We start from the raw sequence: 20,616 nt of genomic DNA, 5'->3' as shown, positions 1-20,616 counted from the left end.
TTTGCCTATGAATAAAAATTAAATTAAATGCTTCGTTTTTGTACTGAACATTTGATTTTAATTTTCCTTTCTACAGACTTACAATAAGAACAATATAGCTATAAAACCTGTAAAATATACTACACATGTTAACTATCTACTGAAGACGAAATAATAATTTTCTATGTATTTTGTATATTTTTAACTTCAAAAAACATTTATTTCAGTTTTTTATGTTCTGTTTCTAAGATTATACTTTCATGAATTGCATTTATAATATTTCCTTTACATGTAAAGGGTAAAATGAACATTTCTTGGACGTACAACACTTATAATGCAATATATGACGTTATATGAGCTACTTTAGTTGAATTGCATGAACTTCAAATTAAAGACTGCATGTACATAAATTGACCGCTCCCTTACAGTAGTGACACTAAAACAATTTTGGTTTTGTCATTGAGGAAAAGACAATTATTTTTTTTATTTTGATGTACATTTTCATGTAAATCGGACAAAGAATAAAAAAACTATAGCTATAAAACATGTGTCATTATGTAATTTCGGGTAGCCATAGAGACAACCCTGGACAAAAGGGATGGAATGAAATTAGTACGGTATTGCAAATGAGTTTCCCGTTCCCCCGATCAATGTTGAATCCTGACATTTTGTTCATGTGCGCTTAGTAGTACCCAACATTGATTGGTGGGGCAGGGGGAGGTATTGGGGGGTGAGGGTAATGTTTAGACTTGACACTCAAGAAAGTGCCATTTCATCACTCTAGAAATATCGAAAATATGGCCATTACAAGGTGCACATTTTATTTTTCATTCCAACCTATTTTGTCTAGCATTGTATTTGAAAAGTTGAAAAAAAATCATCTAATTTTGGTTTTTGGCCATAAAATGAAAAGTAAATAAGATATGGACCTGCAATTTGGAGGCTAAGCAGCTCTTTTCATTATCCTTTACCACAAAAAGTAACAATAGCTGATCTGTCATATTTAGGGACTGGTCACTAAAATTCCTAATATCCTTTTTTTTTCTCTTTTTAGAAACACAATTGATCACATTAAATGCCAAAAAATAAGTCTACAAACTTGTAAAACATTATTTAGATCAACAAAAATCTGAAATCTATTCTGTAGAAATAAATACTAAGGAAAAATAAAATATCGGGATCAAAATTTAAAAAAAGCGACCATGCAGGATTCGAACCCGCGCGGACAAATCTGCTCGTTTAACTGGTACGCGCTCTACCAATTGAGCTATTTAATGATACTCGATTTGTTTGCGATAATTTATACCATATCAATGTATGAGTTTTACGGTATGCAGACACAATAAAGATTTTAATACTATGTCTCTATACTGTTTACAGGCTTGCATACCGTGCATTTTTCTATTTATGTCAAGTTTTGGAATCTAATTTGTGAAGAAATGGTCTGAATACCGTGGTTCTCTATTCAATAAGCCAATTATTATTGCATAAAACAAGTGGATTAGTTTAAAACACTTTTTATTCATTTATAAAGAATATATACTACAAAAGTGCACGTAGAATTACAACGCCTCAATAGCTCAGTGGATAAGGCGACTGGCAGTTAACGGAAGGGCTTGGGTTCGATTCCCGGCATTTTTTTAATGTGTTTTGTTTTAATTTGCTTTTGCCTATGAATAAAAATTAAATTAAATGCTTCGTTTTTGTACTGAACATTTGATTTTAATTTTCCTTTCTACAGACTTACAATAAGAACAATATAGCTATAAAACCTGTAAAATATACTACACATGTTAACTATCTACTGAAGACGAAATAATAATTTTCTATGTATTTTGTATATTTTTAACTTCAAAAACATTTATTTCAGTTTTTTATGTTCTGTTTCTAAGATTATACTTTCATGAATTGCATTTATAATATTTCCTTTACATGTAAAGGGTAAAATGAACATTTCTTGGACGTACAACACTTATAATGCAATATATGACGTTATATGAGCTACTTTAGTTGAATTGCATGAACTTCAAATTAAAGACTGCATGTACATAAATTGACCGCTCCCTTACAGTAGTGACACTAAAACAATTTTGGTTTTGTCATTGAGGAAAAGACAATTATTTTTTTATTTTGATGTACATTTTCATGTAAATCGGACAAAGAATAAAAAAACTATAGCTATAAAACATGTGTCATTATGTAATTTCGGGTAGCCTTAGAGACAACCCTGGACAAAAGGGTTGGAATGAAATTAGTACGGTATTGCAAATGAGCCCCCGTTCCCCCCGATCAATGTTGAATCCTGACATTTTGTTCATGTGCGCTTAGTAGTACCCAACATTGATTGGTGGGGCAGGGGGAGATATTGGGGGGTGAGGGTAATGTTTAGACTTGACACTCAAGAAAGTGCCATTTCATCACTCTAGAAATATCGAAAATATGGCCATTACAAGGTGCACATTTTATTTTTCATTCCAACCTATTTTGTCTAGCATTGTAGTTATAAATGGCAATAAAGTCAAATTTTATATTTAGCAAAAATGTTGGAAATTAGGGCCAAAACAAGCGTTTGTGGGGTGTTTTTCGTATGCTGTGACAATCAAACCCTAAGACTTTTACTAAGACTAATTCTCGGTTACGCATTGTTACTTTTGGAAAACTCCCCTTCTCTTAAAACTTTTATAAACCAATATCAAAAAAACATATCATATTAAATTTATGAGCGAACTCATAACCTACTCCAAATTTTTAATGCTTAGACTTTTGTAAAGTCTTGAATTTTGTAACTACAGTTTGGAAAATTGAAATAGGAGAAAAAGGGGCGCAATGATGGTTCTGTGTTTTGGGGCACCCTGTAAAAGTATAGAGTGGATATAATGGGCATTTACTGGTATCCACTTGAACCTGCGGTATGATTATCTAAACAATTGCCTACTATCAGAAAATGACATGGTTTGATTAGAAGGAAAAAGCATCTCCCTCCAAGATCAGGTGGACGTCAGAGGAGATATCTTACTATTTTGTTTGTTTGTTTGTTTGTTTGTTTTATTTCCTCTTTAACCTGGGACAATCAATCAGTTGAAACACAATTAAGCATCTCTAGTGTTCCCCCTTGAGGCTAGGGATCAACACAACATTATTATTCAAAAAGGTTTATAAAATAATACATACATTCATATACACAATGTTTAACAAAATAATTCAAAATTACAATATAACTTTAACAACATGTATAAAATACCATTAATATTGCATAGGCCTACATAAAACATAAACAATAAAAAGTCCATGTGTGAGACCCAACAAGCATTAAACGATAATTGACTTTTTCGGTAAATCCCATAAGCCTTTGCGAGTACACCTGAGACCTCGTCATTTGACGTCACGCCGATCTGCGGCGATGCGTTTATCGAACATCGTTACTGCGCATTGCAAGTCGGCGTGACGTAAAATGACGAGTTCTCAGGTGTACTCGCACAGGCTTATGGGATTTACCGAAAAGTTCAATACACTAAAAAATCAACCTATGTACCAGCATAGCTAATAAATAATATTTAAAAAATGCACAACAAATATAAAACTAAAAATTAATTTAATATCAAAAACAAATAAATTCAATATCAAAACTGATTGCACAAACAGTATAAAGCATTATAGCATGATAAAGCATGATAGCACAGAAAAAAATCTTGATTTATAAAAAAAATGAAAACAAGTTGAAGATTTACAATTTAAGAATCGTAAAATTATGAGTTGTATATTGTTTTGAAAGTTGCTGTGCTAATCGGGAGAGGTGATTTCAGTTTAGGATTAAGTGAAATCCAGGACTTAGCCCCTCTGAATAAGAATGAGCGTCTACCAGCTTCAGTTCTGGGTTTGAAATGTAATGCAATATTGCCATGGGCACTACCATGGAGCTAATATAGAACGGAGAGGAAATAGATTACGTAATGCCTATTGTTCCTTTGTGCCTATTTGAGTTTCCGAAACGCTATTCATCGAGAGACACCTTTTTTTCGCGACAAAGGGCTTCCGCCATTAAATCGGTAACTGACCTGACAGCGTATTAACGCTATAATAGGCAGGCTACTGTCAATAAGCGATGAAACGAAAGTCGCGTGAAAGCGCCTAAACAAGCGAGAGGTACCATTTGTTCTAATCCAACCCAAGGGTGTGATTGAGTTGTCGCATGCACACAAACCAGAGGTTCGCCTACAATACAAACCTATTGCAGCGCCCAAATTGGTTTGGGCGCTCATTTGATTATACTCAGTGAACACGCTTTGCTCTACCATTTCGCTACGGACAGTTCAGCAGCATAGGCAAAGTGTGCGCTGTGTGTGGCGGATATAAGCGGTCCACATCGTGTTTTATTATTTATATGCCTACCATAATATTTTACATGAGCATCGCGTATATAGGAGTCTACCCTGGACCTCAAATGTGATATATTTGCTAATAACTCAAGAAGCATATAGCCATACTATTTCTGAATCAATCAATAAAGCAAAGCAAATCATACTTGTAGGCCTACAATACTACTGTCTGTTCAATTAGCTTAGATTCTTGAATTTTTAAGATATGTGAAAAAATAAAAAATTGTGGCCAAAGTCATCAAAGAAAAGTGTTAGCACAGCCTTAGACCTAACGTGATTTATACTTTTCAAATTCCAAAGTTCAATTTAAAACCCCATTTCTTTTCAATTTTGCCTCATTTTAGGCAGTTACTTGGGTCCACCAAAAGGGTTCGCGACCTTTTTACAAATCGAGTGGGACGGTCCAATCCACTAAGGGCATAGACCCTATCCAATTTAGCAAAACAATCTGTGTCCTGCCATTTCAATTGTTTACCGTTCCGGTTATTGGATAGGTTCTATAGGTGATGATGGTCCACCGGTTTTTGTTACACGAAATTTTATGGCGCGATTACGTTTTATGCATAACATTATTCTGAGCAATTTTTTTTCCTAAACAATGACATTAAAATTATGGATTTCGTTTTTATTTCAACTGGTTTACAATGCAAATTGAGTTTTGTTTAATACCATTATTCCTTCCCAAGAATAACAGCATTCGTTTGACATTTTCAGATACAGTGACTTTACAAGAATTGTTTTCTGTAACATGATTGTTTTAAATTATATTTTCTTGTACAAAAGTTCTTTTGTTTCCAAATGTCCTTCTCATAGTTTGAATTCAACAAACAAAACGAAATAACAAATTGAAAATAATTGTGTAGTTTTCTCAGACCCATTCGCACAATAAATAAATAAATAAATAAATAAATAAATAAATAAATAAATACGCAAGGAATGTATTTATATAAGCTGGGCCTATTTCAGAATAGTTCATAAATAATAACGTAATGTTTCAACAGTAGGGTTTCAACATAAATTAGGCATACTGGCAAATATTTTGCTGGACAATACTTTCTGATGCGGATGGTCGAACAAATACTATCTCTGCGCATTGTGACATTCGTCCCCATTGCTCTAAATGGATTGATTCAAAAAAGTTTATGGTACCCGACGTGGTACGGTTTTTTATAAAAAATATCGCGGGAAAAGACCAAAATTGAAAAGAAATGGGGTTTTAAATTGAACATTAGAATTTGAAAAGTATAAATCACGTTAGGTGCTATCACTTTTCTTTGATGACTTTGACCACATTTTTTATTTTTTTCAAATATCTTAAAAATTCAAGAATCTAAGCTAATTGAACAGACAGTATATTAAATATAATTGCGGACCAACCGATACAGCTCGATACGCCCAATGTATGAATAAAAGCACCTAACAATAAAGTCGCCCAATTGAACAGCTATAGGTGTCGATCGCACGACTTCATGAATATTGATTGGCAACATTTTCCAATATGTCAGCGCTCAAATCGGACACAATAGAACAATAGACCCTTCAGTGCGTTGGGCACTACCACGTGTATTGTGACGATGATTGGTTTTCACAGAAGTACACATTGTTTGCATATAGTTTGGAAGAAAACCGATTTTCATGATCTAAATCAATATATTCTTGAAAAATAACATTTTAATATTTTACAAAAGTTCACTCCACAAATGATATAATTCAAAACCTTAACTTGATTTATTGCTGTTAATGAGTTATGTACGTTTTACAAAAGTGTTGTTGTTTCAGCATAACTCAAGAACCACAGGACCTACAAAAGAATATATGTGATATTTGAATATTCTTCTACACGCTCGCTATGAAATGATCAATGCCATTTTTTGCTAAAGCTCACTACCATTCGAACTACCAAATAGTTTAAAATAGTTGCTAACCTTAAGTTAGTTTTTCCCTGATTAAAGAAGACGGTATCCTGACTGCAACTTTAAGAATGACCCCCCCAGCCCTGTTCTGGAGACGCTCAATACTATCCAGAAGGGATCACAATAAGTCAATCTTGGAAGAATAAGAGTTTTGTAAATTGAATTCATGTGGTTAGCAGATTAGATAGCCATTTCCTTATTCTGTATAACATGCAATATATTTAGAAACTGTTAGACAAATATGGTTAACATGCGTTTCCCATTTTAGATTTTGGTCGATGATGAATTCCAGGTATTTGCATTGATTGACATTTTCAAGCTGTTCATTACTCATGTAAAGACTTTGCTCATCAACCATTTTATGAAAAAGATTTGTATAGAAAAGCATGACTTTCGTCTTCTTAGCATTTCAGGTAAATTTGTTCACTTTCATCCACGATGTAATTCTTTTAAGATCACCCTTAAGATGCTCATTGATCTCATTAATATCTTTTGATGAACGATAAATGGCAGTGTCACTAACATAAAGGGTGATTTTTGTATCTCTGGATACAGTTGAAGGCAGAGCAATGATGTACATCGTGAATAGAAGTGGACTCAAAATTGTCCCTTAAGGAATACCAAAGTTGACACATTTGAATGCAGAAATAGTATTAGCAATCTTAGTTGCCTGCTCTCTATCACTAAGATAAGATTTAAACTCTAGACGCATACTTCAAAAAGATGTAAGTTTTGAAGAAGAATGGCATGATTGACCGTGTCGAATGCCTTTTTATGTCAATAAAGACCCCGTCCAACAAAATGACCAGCAACAATGTTCTGGAGGATGTATTATGAAACATCGATCAAAGTGTTAAGTGTGGAATATTTGGGTCTGAATCCGTATTGATGTGAAGAGAGCACATTATGATAACTTAAAAGGCATACAACTGAATTAGGCGTTCATAAAGTTTTCTTGACAACAAGAATAACAGAAATTCGACGGTAGTTGTTGACATCATCCCTGCACCCCTCTTTGACTCTGCATCATTTCCATTTTTGAGGGACCTGTCCAGGTGTCAAAGGATTTTGTGACCAAAAACTAATAAGCATTTATTTTTTATTATTAAAACAGCGTATTGTTATATTAAAGCCATGTTATAACATTTGCTGAGGAGGACGCGCTCAATATTTTTTTTAATTCTGTTTTTTAACAGATTATATTGTACTTTATCAAACCAACATACCCTGCAAAAATCAAGACCCTAGTTTCTTTAGTTTTGTCAAAATCCGAGATTTTGCGCGAATTTTTGGTTTTAGTGTAAATGGTCAACATTCATAAAGACATTTAGCCATAAACGCCTGGATAATTTAATAACCCACACTCTGTTTGTGTGAAAAAAAATATAACCCTTTATTTGATAGTGTGCAAGTGACTCACATTTTATGAAACCCATTCCGAAGAAAACCACCTGCCCTATTAAATGCTTGAGTAAATGTTTACTAGTAAACACTTTTCTGAATGAAATGATGCTTAATTAATTATGATTTAAAGAAGATTGGCTTTGTCAGCGGTTGTTTCTGGGACACTGTCCTCCATGGTTTCTACTCCGATATAGGAAGTAATGATGGTTGCGGGAGAAGTAGAAGTTGCAGCTGCATGTCCGTTATCATCTTCCTTGTTAGTAGCGGTAGCTCCTTGATCGACATCTCTTGGTTCCGGAGAATTTCCCGGTTGTTGGGATACAGTAACAATTCCTATTGGAATAAGTAAGTGAAATGTGTCTTAAATAACCTTCCCTGTATTTTCTTGTTTATCGCTTATTCGGTTCAATGTGCAATTGAAGACCTGGGCGCAAGAAGACCGGAAGTCCACTTGGCCCCTCAACATGTATACACTAACGTTACGTAACTTTAGTGTATACATGTTGAGAAGCCAAGTGGACTTAGGTCTTCTTGCGCTCAGGTCTTCAATTGTGTATGCATGCATTGCATAGTCCATAGACACATGTTGGTCACAAGATTTTCCCTGTAACTATTCAGCATCGGACGAAGATTAACCAATGCCGCATATACCATTTTGAACCTGATGTGGCAATGACTTCAGTGTGCATTGGGCGCACCTTCACATCGCCAGTGTTCTTCAAAGCGGTGACGCACACCGACATCGCCCGGTTAATAATTACATTATACAACCAGAGACACTGAAATGAATACACGGGATCGATACACGTAAATGTGCTATGCACGATTGATATTCAGACGATAAATCTTTGGATACCGGGGTGGAAAATGATGAATATCTTCCGTAAATGATTTCGTATAAAGAAACCAGATGTGGTTCCTTGCACTTGAATATATATTTTGAACAGATATGATAGTCGTTAGTTTGCGCTTTGAGAGAGTAGCTTGCGTCTTGAGCTGAAAAAGTGACCAAAATTCAAGATTTTAAATAGCGCAGCGTAGACCCTCGTGGAGGTATATAGTCTCGGGCCAGCCTGTATGTGGCTATCACGAACATACAGGATCGACGCGTGTCAGACCGACTGACACAAACTGGCTGTGTAGGAGACTATCGTAGAGGCAGTCTATAAGCAGATGACAATGGCGAATGTATGCTCGCTGACCGTACAGAGGTCAGTCACAGGCTAATGTCATTAGCCTTAGTCGGATGTCCTTCAGCCCACTATGCATTTAAAAACTATTAAACAGGTGGGAACACAATGGCCATGTGTGGCTGTGGATTCAACCTACCATGGCATTTTCTGCCATGAAGATATCAGGGCGATGACACTGTGTGACGTACACAGTCACGTACGTGCTTAAAGACGCCGCATAAATGCGCACGAGAATCACCTGCCTCAACACGTTGATGTCACTGCCACATCAGGGTTAAAAATGGTATAGAAATGGGCATAACAAATCCGTTTCAAACTGGATTAGACCATTAAGGTAGCATCAAATTGATCTCATCGATTAGACAATTTATAATATTTAATCCATTTTGAAACGTTACAAAAGTAGGGATGCCCATTTATGAAAAAGTTATTAAATCGTTTTCCAAAAGTCAACAAAACGTATCGTAATCTTGTATTTCTACATGTTTCTCTCAAGCGATTGAATCAATTTTTGAATCCTCGTGCGAACATCGCAGTACATGTACCTATAAAACTGGTAAGGTCTCATCCATGCCCATAAGGATTGTCTTGCAATACCAGCTCAACAGGTAACCTTTTTATGAAGTAGGAAATTTGTAAGCAAACACGAAGTATTTTAATTCCGTATTACCTGTTTGCTGGTTTGTGTATCGAATGTCTTCAATCTGGCGACCATCTTGAGTTGTGATCATGTATTTATCATACATTTGACCGCGCTGGGTTGTGGCTTTAATTCGTACCAAAGTTCCGACATTGCCTTCTATTTCGAACTCATGATCCGACACATTTGAGCGACACACCTGCATTATATTGATAGCAAGTGGTTAAAAAACACCTTTTGTCATTTTGCCACAATAACACCAATCTAATCATTCAAGAATTTAAAAACTCTTATCAAGCATGTCAAAGGGAAAGAGGAGGAGTGAGAGAGGAGAGTTCCAAGCCCATCGTAACAAACAATAGCTCAAAACCAAAACTGTTCAAAGTTGCCCACAGGGCTAAAAAACATCAATTAGCGCTCAAAAACAATAGCGATCAAGCTTATAATGAGGGAAATTAAGGACCGAAGGCTGCAACCCCAACAGGGCTGAGGCCGGAGACGTCCATATTAAGGACTTGCTACTAATGACTTGCAACTAATGGAGCTCCAATATATTAAAGCAATGCGTAACCTTTATGTAATGTTTACCAATAGAGGGCGTGAATATAGTCATCCTAAATTGCTCTATTTAGTCAGTTAAAATCCATAATGTAAATTGCCTATATACGGCAGTTTAGTTAGGAGACCAGGTTAGTGGGCGTGGAAGTGTATATCCTTACATGTACTACTGGCCACTGACTTTCGTGGCCACGTATAGTGTTTGAGTGCTAGAAGCTTTTAAGCGGACATATCCAGGGATCCCAAATTAACATTATTAAAATAGTTATTTTGGTATCCCTGAATATGTCAGCTATTGTGCACTGACAATTGATTCGCCATAGAAGTTCAGATGTAACTCGAATAGTTACCATACAATTGCTTTTCACTATTTTTGACTGTATTACCCCGCCATGATGCAGTCATGTCTACAGTAGAATTCATCTCGACCTTTGCAGGACTTAAACCCCATTAAAAGCTATTAAACCAAGATAACACTCATTGAAACAGCTCAACTGATTAAATCGGATCTTCTCTGGTCGTGCACAAGTGTCTGTTTTAAATGTGCGATATCGCAATAAAGCTGGTATTATAGTTGGGTAACCGATTATAAAGGAAACGAAAGGAAACAATGGTATGTGTACCTTTGTTCACGAAATGAGACAATGGCGTGCTTTTTGTAAACCAGCATTCTTGAAAATGAGCAACATAATGATTGTTGACTTAACACGGTTTGGAAATAATTTCTTCATATTTTTGGTGTTATCTGTCGTTTACATATCCTTCCTAAAACACAAAAGTGCGACCCTCTCCAAACACTTAAATTAGCTAAAATTTAGGACATGTTACAAAACTATATTTTCTAGAATTTCATAGAATAATTTAAATGTAGCTTGTACCGTTTTTTTTGGCATCCTTCAGAAGCGAGCGGTCCGATACCAATATTTTCGGTCAAATCTCCATTCAATTAACACGGGGAGTTGGCTAGCTATGCCCTGCCCTCACTCATATTTTACAAAAGTGCGACCATTTCTGAACATCTAACCTAGCTGTAATTTTAGGTCATGTTAGAAAAATATATTTGCTAGAAGTTTGGAGAATAAATTAAATATTGGCTGGTTATTTTTCACACAGTGATGTTAACTAGGCAAGTGTCCATTCTTCCAACATACATCATTTGTAGAGGTCACGCGTCAATGGTGAGAGCACTGTGTATTGTGTATAGGAAAACGGACAGTAACTGCAGTATGCACTATAAGCAGTCCGGTCCGACTGCCTGATCAGGAAGTACTGCCGAATCAGGCAGCATATTGCCGGGTTAGGCAACACAGACTTTGGTAACCCTTCCGAATTCGACAGACTAAGGACTAAATTGTTCATGGTGACCCAGCAAACACAAAAACGTTTTAAATAAGTTATATGTTGGCTTTTGGTTTAGGTAAAAACGTTTTAATAACATTAAAATGTCGGGTTATATAAAGGTCATAATAACGTTTTAAAACGTTTTGTATGAAAACACACTACAACAATATTTTTAAATGTTTTCAAAAAATGTTATTGTAAACTATTTTTGCAAACATTTTTGCCAAATATTGTGTCAATACTTAAATAACATTATGTTAAAATATTTGAACCCAGCAAACACAGAAATGTTCTTAAAATGTTTTTTCAAAACCTTTTAATAACATTTAAATGTCGGGTTATATAAAGGTCATGAAAACGTTTTTAAAACGTTATTGAAAATATTTTGGGCAAACATTTTTCGCAAAATATTTTTTCAACCCCAAAATAACATTCTGTTTAATATGTTATGTATCAAGTTTTCAAGAATGTTTTTGGAAAGTTATTAAAACGTTTTTATACCCTTTATATAACCCGACATTTAAACGTTTTCTGTAAAACATTTTTTTTACTGAGCAGTAGATTATCAGAAAATGTTTTTTAAGGTTATGAAAACGTTTTATACTCTTAAGAGAGTTTATCCGATAGACTCAGATGGTAGGTGGAAGATGGGGGTCAGCAAATTTTGTTCATATTTTGTCAATCAAACATGTGTCCATGAGTATTTACAGTGGAGGTATTAAAAAAATTTGAGGACCCCCCACTGGGAGATACTGGAACCCCCTCAAAATGAACCCCTATGATTGACTTCTCAGACACAAAATTTTCGAAATATGCGCTAACTTTCGACTAGAGCCACGTAATAACACCAATTTGCAGGCAATTTATTTATACTTCACAGTAATTATGCACATTTTGTCTCGACAGAGCAATTACAAATTCTTTAGAGAGGGGTGTAATGGCCTTTTCAGCAATTTTATAAATGTTAAAAATCCCAATTTTGAAGCCAAGTTTACAAGATGATTGTGAGAGTTCCCCAATATTTTTGTAAAAGTTATTGATATGTTAGATAAAGTAAATATAGGCCAAACAATTGAGCAAATAAAAATCATGGAGACTTTTTCTGTTTTAAAATGAGCACATCTTATTTCATGCCCTTTTTCAGAAAATGCAACCGCGACATTTCTAAGCTATAAACTCATTTTCGGTGATTTTCCATGTTTGAAAAGAAATTGGATAAAAAGTGAGCATATTAGAAGTAAACAACATCAACAATAGGCCTACTGTTGCATAATTAGTTTGGGGCCTAAATTATGCTGTAGAAATGCTTAGAAAAGGACTATTCCATTATGTGTTGGGTGTCAATACCCCATGTCAGTACTAAAATTCCCTCTGTTTTGATTTAAAAATTGCATCATGCTTATATGCATCCTCAAATGAATATTATCTCTTTCTTCCAAGGTATATATAGCCTACAATTATTATTTTCTATCACATGTAGTGAACAACAAAGACAATAGTAATATTGGAATGATACATTCATCAAGTAGGGGTGTTATTATGATAAACATAAAAATGCTTATCTGTCTATGATTCCTAATTTTTGAAATACCAATCATGCTGTTGACATTCAATTGATTTTGGGATTTGTATTGAGGTTCCTATGAACCGTGCTCTGCTCTCTCTCTCTCTCTCTCTCTCCCCTCCTCTCTCTCTCCATGCTCCATCATATTGCAAAGCATGTAAAAATCAACATTTTTAAGTGGCATTTTCTACCATGCGTGGCAATATTTTTCAATTGTTACTAGTTGTATTATTAATAAAGAATACATTTTCATTTAAGGGTTCGGATTTGTCCCAAAAAGACCTAACCTGCTTTGGTGTTTTGGAAAAAAATCTATATCAGATTAAGGGTGGTCTGAACCCTGGAATTATGGAAACTTTCGGGCCTCATAACTGCAAAATTATTAGTCTAAAGAATATAAAAGTATACATTTTTAGAATGAAAATGACTTGATGAATTCATTTGTGAGGTCCAATTTGGGCTAAAATGCTAATTTTTGGAGAAAATCACAAAAAACTGTTTTTTGGCCCAAATTTTTTCGCGCAAAGTAACAAAAAAATTGTTTGGCAAAAAATTTTTTTTATTAATTTTTAAAAACTAGATAAAAATATCTAGGGACGCTTTTTCATTTTTTTGAATTTTGACCAACTTCACCAAAAATATTTGAAATTTGGGCGAAAATCAGGCTTTTTTATGATTTTTTTTTAAATGTTGCATTTTTTGACCATTTTTGGTGCAAATTTCTCAAAGTTGGTCTATGCCCGTCAAATTGGATGATTAAAAGTCAGAATAGGTGCTTGTGATCACCATAATAATCGTGAGAACGCTAACATATAGGCCTATATGTTCATGGAGCATTATTTACTGGTGATTTTACCAATATGCTGTAAAAAAAAAGAAGCCCACATACACATGTACTTGGTTTGTATTCTTAAATGTGGTGCTCAACTCATCAAAGCAGTAACTGACTCAAGATAACTGACTCGAGATAAGGGACTGATCAACAGTGAAAAGATCATACGTTTGATGTTGGTGCATCATTATACCAATGCCATACCGGTTTATGGGGAAATATATGTTTGTGTTCTCTGAAAAGTAAAGAAGCCTCACAATTTTCATTGGATGATATAAATAACCTATGTACAGAGCTTCTCTCCTGTAATGAACAATATGAAAAAAATTGGGTAACTCTTACAATGACGTCACAAAGTAGAGGGATATTTCACTTCGTTTTTCAAAAGTTGTAAAATGTGAAATATGGCCCCTCCCCTGTAAATAAATGGAACATCCCGATATAAATATTTGTTGTTTTATATTTTTACAAGAAGACGAAGGATGAAAGATTTTGTGTACAAAAATTTACGTTCATAAATGCTCGTCTTAGGTGCAAAAATATTGTTCAAAAATGGTATAAAACCGCATTTTAAAAGTCAGGGAAATACGCGTTTGGGAGTTCATGGAGCATTATTTACTGGCGATTTTACCAATGTGCTGTAAAAGAGAAGCACCCATATACTTGGTTTGTATTCTTAAATGTGGTGCTCACCTCTTCAAAGCAATAACTGACTATTGACTCAAGATAAGGGACAGATACAGTGAAAAGATCATACGTTTGATGTTGGTGTAATATACAGCATCATTATACCAATGCCATATATTGGGGAAATACATGTTTGTGTTTTCTGAAAAGTAAAGAAGTCTCCATGATTTTTATTGCATTATATGAATAACCTATGTACAGAGCTTCTCTCCTGTAATGAACAATTTGAAAAAGACTGGGGAACTCTTACAATGACGTCACAAAGTAGAGGGATATTTCAGTTTTTTTCAAAAGTTGTAAAATGTGAAATATGGGCCCCCTCCCCTGTAAATAAATGGAACATCCCAATATAAATATTTGTTGTTTTATATTTTTTCAAGAAGACGAAGGATGAAAGCTTTTGTGTAAAAAAATTTATTTTCATTAATGGTCGTCTTAGGCGCCAAAATATTGCTCAAAAATGGTATAAAACGGTATTTTACAAGTCAGGGAAATATGTGTTAGGGGCATATTTTAGGGGGTCCCATATTTCCTAGGAGGGGCATACCAGATTTTTAAACCTGATTACTGTGAACACTTATCCAAACTTACTAAATTGCCAAAATATGGTTGAAATTTGCTGACCCCCATCTTCCGCCTTTTTCCCATTTCATCGGTATTTCTCAGAAAATCTCTCTTAATATACCCTTTATATAACCCGACATTAAAACGTTTTCTGACAACCTTGTATAACCTTTTGCGAATGATGTCGAAAACGTTTTGTGTTTGCTGGGGACTTTATAAAAGATCGGTGGACATTTTACTTTGATACACATGAGCTTCATGTAAGTTGACAATTTTTCACCGGGCGAAAAAAATTCCACCGGGAGAAAAATTATTTATATAACAAAACAATTTCTAACGGTTTTTAAAAATTTGATTTAAATATGCAAATTAACTGTATTTTAACTAAAATTTATGAAAAATTACTACTAATTGTACATTCATTGATATTTTTATATATTTTACCTACTTCTTTACTCTAAACCAAGAAATAACGGTATATTAAACGATGCTCTATTTGAAATAGAACATTGCATTGTGGGATACCATACTGCCTGACTCGGCAACATACTGCCTGATTCGGCAGTACTTCCTGATCACGCAGTCGGACCGGACTGATAAGCGGGATGTACTCATCACCTGTGTATGTATGCAATGATAGATTGACTACGATACCGCTCTTTTTAAAGACACTAATCTTACAGGTACAAATAATCTGCATGATGTGACAATTCTATAGAATTACGATCCAAATCTTTATCCCTGTTATTTCATTTGTGAGGAATACTGAGGAATGGCGTAACATCTAGGGCAGCGTAATACATTCAAAAAAATAGTGTAAACTATAATAATTAATCATGTCACATCACTACTTCTGCGGTGAATGGCAAGATAACACCTTTGAATATCTCAAGTGTTATCAGAAACCTCAAAAGAAACTTTTGATATACAAGATTTTACACCACCAGATAGAATTATATGGTTGTGCGCCCTTAATTTCACTTCTCAGAAAAACCCCATGAATGCCCATTTTAAGAATTAAAATGAACAGAAATTTGCATAATTTTAGCCAAATTTGGATTGGTAATGATTAGTAATATTAATTCCTGCAAGTGTACCACAGATGGGAGAGATCGAATAACTTTTAATGATTTTAAGCAGCCTTTTCTTTACAGAAACACTGGCATGGTTTTGCCTGTAAAATAGGCAATTCCCGAACATCGTAGACTTCGAGGGCCAGTCGTAATAAATAATGACGGTCAACCTATATTTTTTCCCAGCCAGAGGGATCAGGCAAGGGCTGATTTCAACCATCATAGCTGTCGCTTAAAACTGAGTCGCTCCTGTGAAGAAAAAATGACGTTTTCTTAAGGCAAATTTAGCACATATGGGACTCTGATTTGGTGGTGTGAGATCACAATAATTATCTACATTAAATTTTAGTAGTAAGTTATTACATATACGAATGTTTGAAATACTTATGAATATAAGGAAAGCTCGTCCCTTGATTGATTGATTTTGATCGCCAATGTGTCCCTTAGAATAAGTTTCTTATGGTGTCTTACTCTGTATATTGGACTTGCAAGAAACCAACACGGGCAGCAGAATGTCCAATACAAACAATTTTCTGGGCAGATGCATCGATACGCATTATTGTACATCTTCTTGTTTGTAATGCATATGCGGAGTTTTTTGCCGTAATGGCATGAAAAACATCCTTGTGCTTTGTCCACAACGTGATCCTCAAACCAATCTTTCAGAATTTTCCTGAAACTCAACTGTAAGACAAAACAAATTAGAAGACAAAAAGAGTTAAGGGCGTACTACACCCATATATTGGTTTGATTGGTCTAAAAAAATATTTGTTCATTTATAGCTAGGCGATATATGCACGGATCATGTGAAATATAAAAAATTATGAAAAAGTGTCCTTTTTCACCTATTTGTCTTAAAGTTGATTGGTTGATAAGGACGCTTATTCATCCCTTTTTAAGGGATTTTTTTATTTAGCGAGAGTACGGTCAATCTCCATAGGGATGGGCGATACCAGCTTTTGGTATTGTCGATCTAGAGCAGTCAGGGGGTACCGGTCCATGAAACCTTCCGTGGACAAGTTTTCCCTATAAATTGTCAACATAGGAAATTTGCAAAAGTCGAAAGAAGAGCGAAAATGGCCATATGTTTATCTACTACGCAAGGGGGCCTGTCTGAGGACAGATGTTCCCTCCTGAGAAGTTTGAAAAATTTGAGGTCCAATTCAAGCCATTTGGTGCATCATTTTTACACCAATCAAATCAATCAATCAATCCAAAAAAAAAAAGGGCCCGAAGTCAATTTGCAAAATTCGAGATTCGTAAACATGGTAAAAACATGCATAAATCGATGAAGTCGGTATGGAGTCCGTCTTAATAATGACTTTGGTCACGGTGGCAAAATGTGACGGACCCTGCATATCGGCGGGCCCGTATACACCTATCCGACTTCGCCATTACTGCGGTGTCCCCGATGTAAAACTGCGGTGTCCCGAGGTCGGGGGTTCCATCCATTATTTATTGTGTGCTATACAGAATTGTACCCGGGAATTGTACACAACAGTGATATTCAATACACAATCATGAGTATTGAATTACGAATTAAATCTCCCGCTCTGGTACATCCGTGTTGCCGTCAATAGAGGGCCAAATACAGTAAATGCTTCTCGGATTGGTGTATAGTAATTTTCACATGCTTTTACGAAGCGGACCCGCCTTCAAGCAACACGGTGACGGCCAGGTGGTGGCCGCATTGCATTCTCTAAATTCAGTAAATTTTCATCGTCAACCGTGTAATTGAATGGGATTATTTTGAAATTTTAAAACCGTCACAAACAAATAGGCCTATGTTGATAAATAATATAAATAGGGGAAGGTGGGGCATAACGGACCCCCGGGGCAAAACGGAACCACCTGGAAAAATAGGCCTTCGCGATACTGCCGTCTATGCAAATTATATTGAGGAACACAAGTATGGCTACGAGGATTTACAACAAAAATTTTATCTGAAACAATCCACTGACATTCGAGCAAGATCGAGTCAAAAAATTACTACCCACCTGGTGTAAGATATGTAGATGTTTAATGCGCTGAAATTTTACTTCATTAATATCGGATTCCCAAATAATTGTGTATATTGTAAACACGAAGGTACTACCCATGAGCTGTATTAAGTGTATGGCCTATATGCTACGATGTATTATGCATGCAATCTATTTCTAAAAAATCGGGTATGGGGCAAAACGGAACCCTAGGTGTGGGGCATAACGGAACAGGGTTCCGTTTTGCCCCGGGCGTTTTGTCCCACAGATGGGTTCCGTTTTGCCCCAATTGGACATAACTTGTCTTCACTCAAGGAAATGTAGGCGTTATCTAGGGGCCTACTCGAACATGGTAAACACTTCGCTGGAACATAGACATATAACTAGACCTACAGATAGAATTAATGATTAAAAGTTAACCACTTACTCCACAGAGATGGTAGGCCTACTGAATATTTCTTTCTGATCAAATATTGGTCATACATATTATAGGCCTACTAGGCCTATAAGAAGTTAACCACTCACTCCACAGAGATGGTAGGCCCACTTAATATTGTAACTGAATATAGGCCTACATATAACTAGGCCTAGGGCCTACTGATGGCACAACTGATATAAGTTTACACCCAGGGTGCCGTTTTGCCCCATAGGGGTTCCGTTTTGCCCCGATAGTGGGGCAAAACGGTTTTTTTTTGTTGAAAATATTTCTTCATTTTTATAAAAAATTCTAAGATTCAAGTTATATTGGTTAATGGTATATTAAAGGTAAATACAAACTTCAACTGAACATGTAATTTTTACAGTCATATTACTTAGGCCGTATAAAATTAATGTTTTGGTTCTCGTCCAGAGGATTTTCATGAATTGATGAGGGAGGAGGTGTTTTTTTTTTTTTTTTTTTTTTTCAATGTAAAATTAGCATTGTCAGTAGTTTTCGGCCTTCTCCAACAGTGCTCGAGGAAACGATGAGGCCCTTTTTTTTTTTTTTTCAAATGTGAGATTCTGAGGATAAACCCCTAGAGTACCACAAAAAGACTTGGAAGTGATGCTTGTACTCTAATAAACTTATTTATATGTATGCAGATTTCATAAATCATTCCAAAGTCTAAAAAAATTGAAAAATCTAAAAAAAAAAAAAAAAATCTGACAAATCCCAGAAATTGAGGAGGGGGGGGGGACGAGAACCAAAATATTAATTTTACACGGCCTTATGGTGACGTCACAGAGCATCCTCAAAGTTAAGTGTTCCGTTATGCCCCACCTTCCCCTACAAGCTAAAACCGTTGGGGTTAGATAATGAACCCCACAAAACTAACCGACTATTGGAAATGCCACACGGCCGGGCGGTTTCACAAGTTGCCGGCTCGATCATGTCATCCGCTGCCTGGTGACGGCGGTGAGGCCATTATTATAGGACCTACTTCCGATCGACCCGACTGCGGGTTTTTTAAAAGCATGGGCCTACTCAATTACGTGAAATTTAACCTTTTCTCTCCACCTTTTCTCCATTTTCTCTTCTCCTTCCCCCCCTTTCTCTTCTCTTCTCTCCTTTCCTCTTTTTTTGGGTTGGGGGGGGGGGGGTAGCGGGCCAGTCGGCGCTCTCCACCCTGAATCCGCGCCTGATGTGTTTGTTCAGGGGGTGCGGGGTACGTGTGGCTGTAGGCCTACCGTACCACATTAACGAACTAAACTTACTCTTCGTGGGATTACGAATCGTAAACACCGTAAAAACACAGGTGATAATAAAACCAGCAAACAAAACCAAATAAAAAGTAGCAAACATCGATCACTTTACCAACAAGATGCAACAACTTTCTTTTAAATTAATGAAACAAAGCTTATTTTTGACTCAGAGTTTAATTTTAAGATGCTAGCCGAAGTCAATAACTTTGCACATTCTTCGGGTTCCTTTGTTTCCACTCTTGTTAAAAGAAGACATAAAACCTGATGATCAGCTGACTCTTTCTGTTGACAATTTCAGTTTAAAACATTATTAACACAATTTGTATGTTGAAAATAATTGTAAACAAAACCAATAGGCCTACAATTGGCTAGTCAGTTTCAAATCTTTCGTAACATATTTTAAACCGTGTTTTTTGTACTGAAAATATTTTGTAAAAGATTTGCAATTACTTTACAATGCTCAAGGTCACGAAAACTCAGATGTATGAAAAATCCTATTGTTAAAAATTGTATGAAATCATCCCTCAGCGTAAACTAGTTTCTATACACTTTTAAATGTGAATGATACGGTAGGTCGCTGAAAAGTGTTTTGTGACGTTACATGTAGGCCTACATTAGGAAAACAACAATGTTATTTAAAGATTTTTACCTAATTGTAATAAATATAACATAACAAACACACCCTGAAATGTTTTATCGTGTACATGCCCCGCCAATACCCGCCATGATGTGCTGCTGAGTGCATATCCCATAGACAATCCACTGGATTATTCAAAACACTGTACAATGTAGGCCTAAGCCTAGCTGTGAGCCCGGGCTGCGAGATTTGG

The 20,616-nt window shown here is 35.6% G+C and overlaps 1 protein-coding gene across 1 annotated transcript in view; it reads right to left on the bottom strand.

Annotated features, from left to right (window-relative positions):
* Positions 1 to 7,780: 7,780 nt before the first annotated feature.
* LOC140150644 (uncharacterized) overlaps positions 7,781 to 20,616 on the bottom strand; it is a 59,497-nt gene continuing 46,661 nt past the window's right edge. The window contains exons 4-6 of the mRNA XM_072172706.1: positions 16,596 to 16,808; positions 9,536 to 9,704; positions 7,781 to 8,005 (exon numbers count right to left, since the gene is read on the bottom strand). Coding sequence (XP_072028807.1) covers positions 7,797 to 8,005; positions 9,536 to 9,704; positions 16,596 to 16,808 — 591 coding nt within the window. The 3' untranslated portion in view covers positions 7,781 to 7,796. The remainder of the gene's footprint in view (positions 8,006 to 9,535; positions 9,705 to 16,595; positions 16,809 to 20,616) is intronic.

The sequence above is a fragment of the Amphiura filiformis genome, chromosome 4, assembly GCF_039555335.1.
Source record: "Amphiura filiformis chromosome 4, Afil_fr2py, whole genome shotgun sequence".
Taxonomy (NCBI): Eukaryota; Metazoa; Echinodermata; class Ophiuroidea; order Amphilepidida; family Amphiuridae; genus Amphiura; species Amphiura filiformis.
The sequence above is the reverse complement of the archived record's forward strand: the minus strand, read 5'-3'. Positions and strand labels throughout refer to the sequence as shown.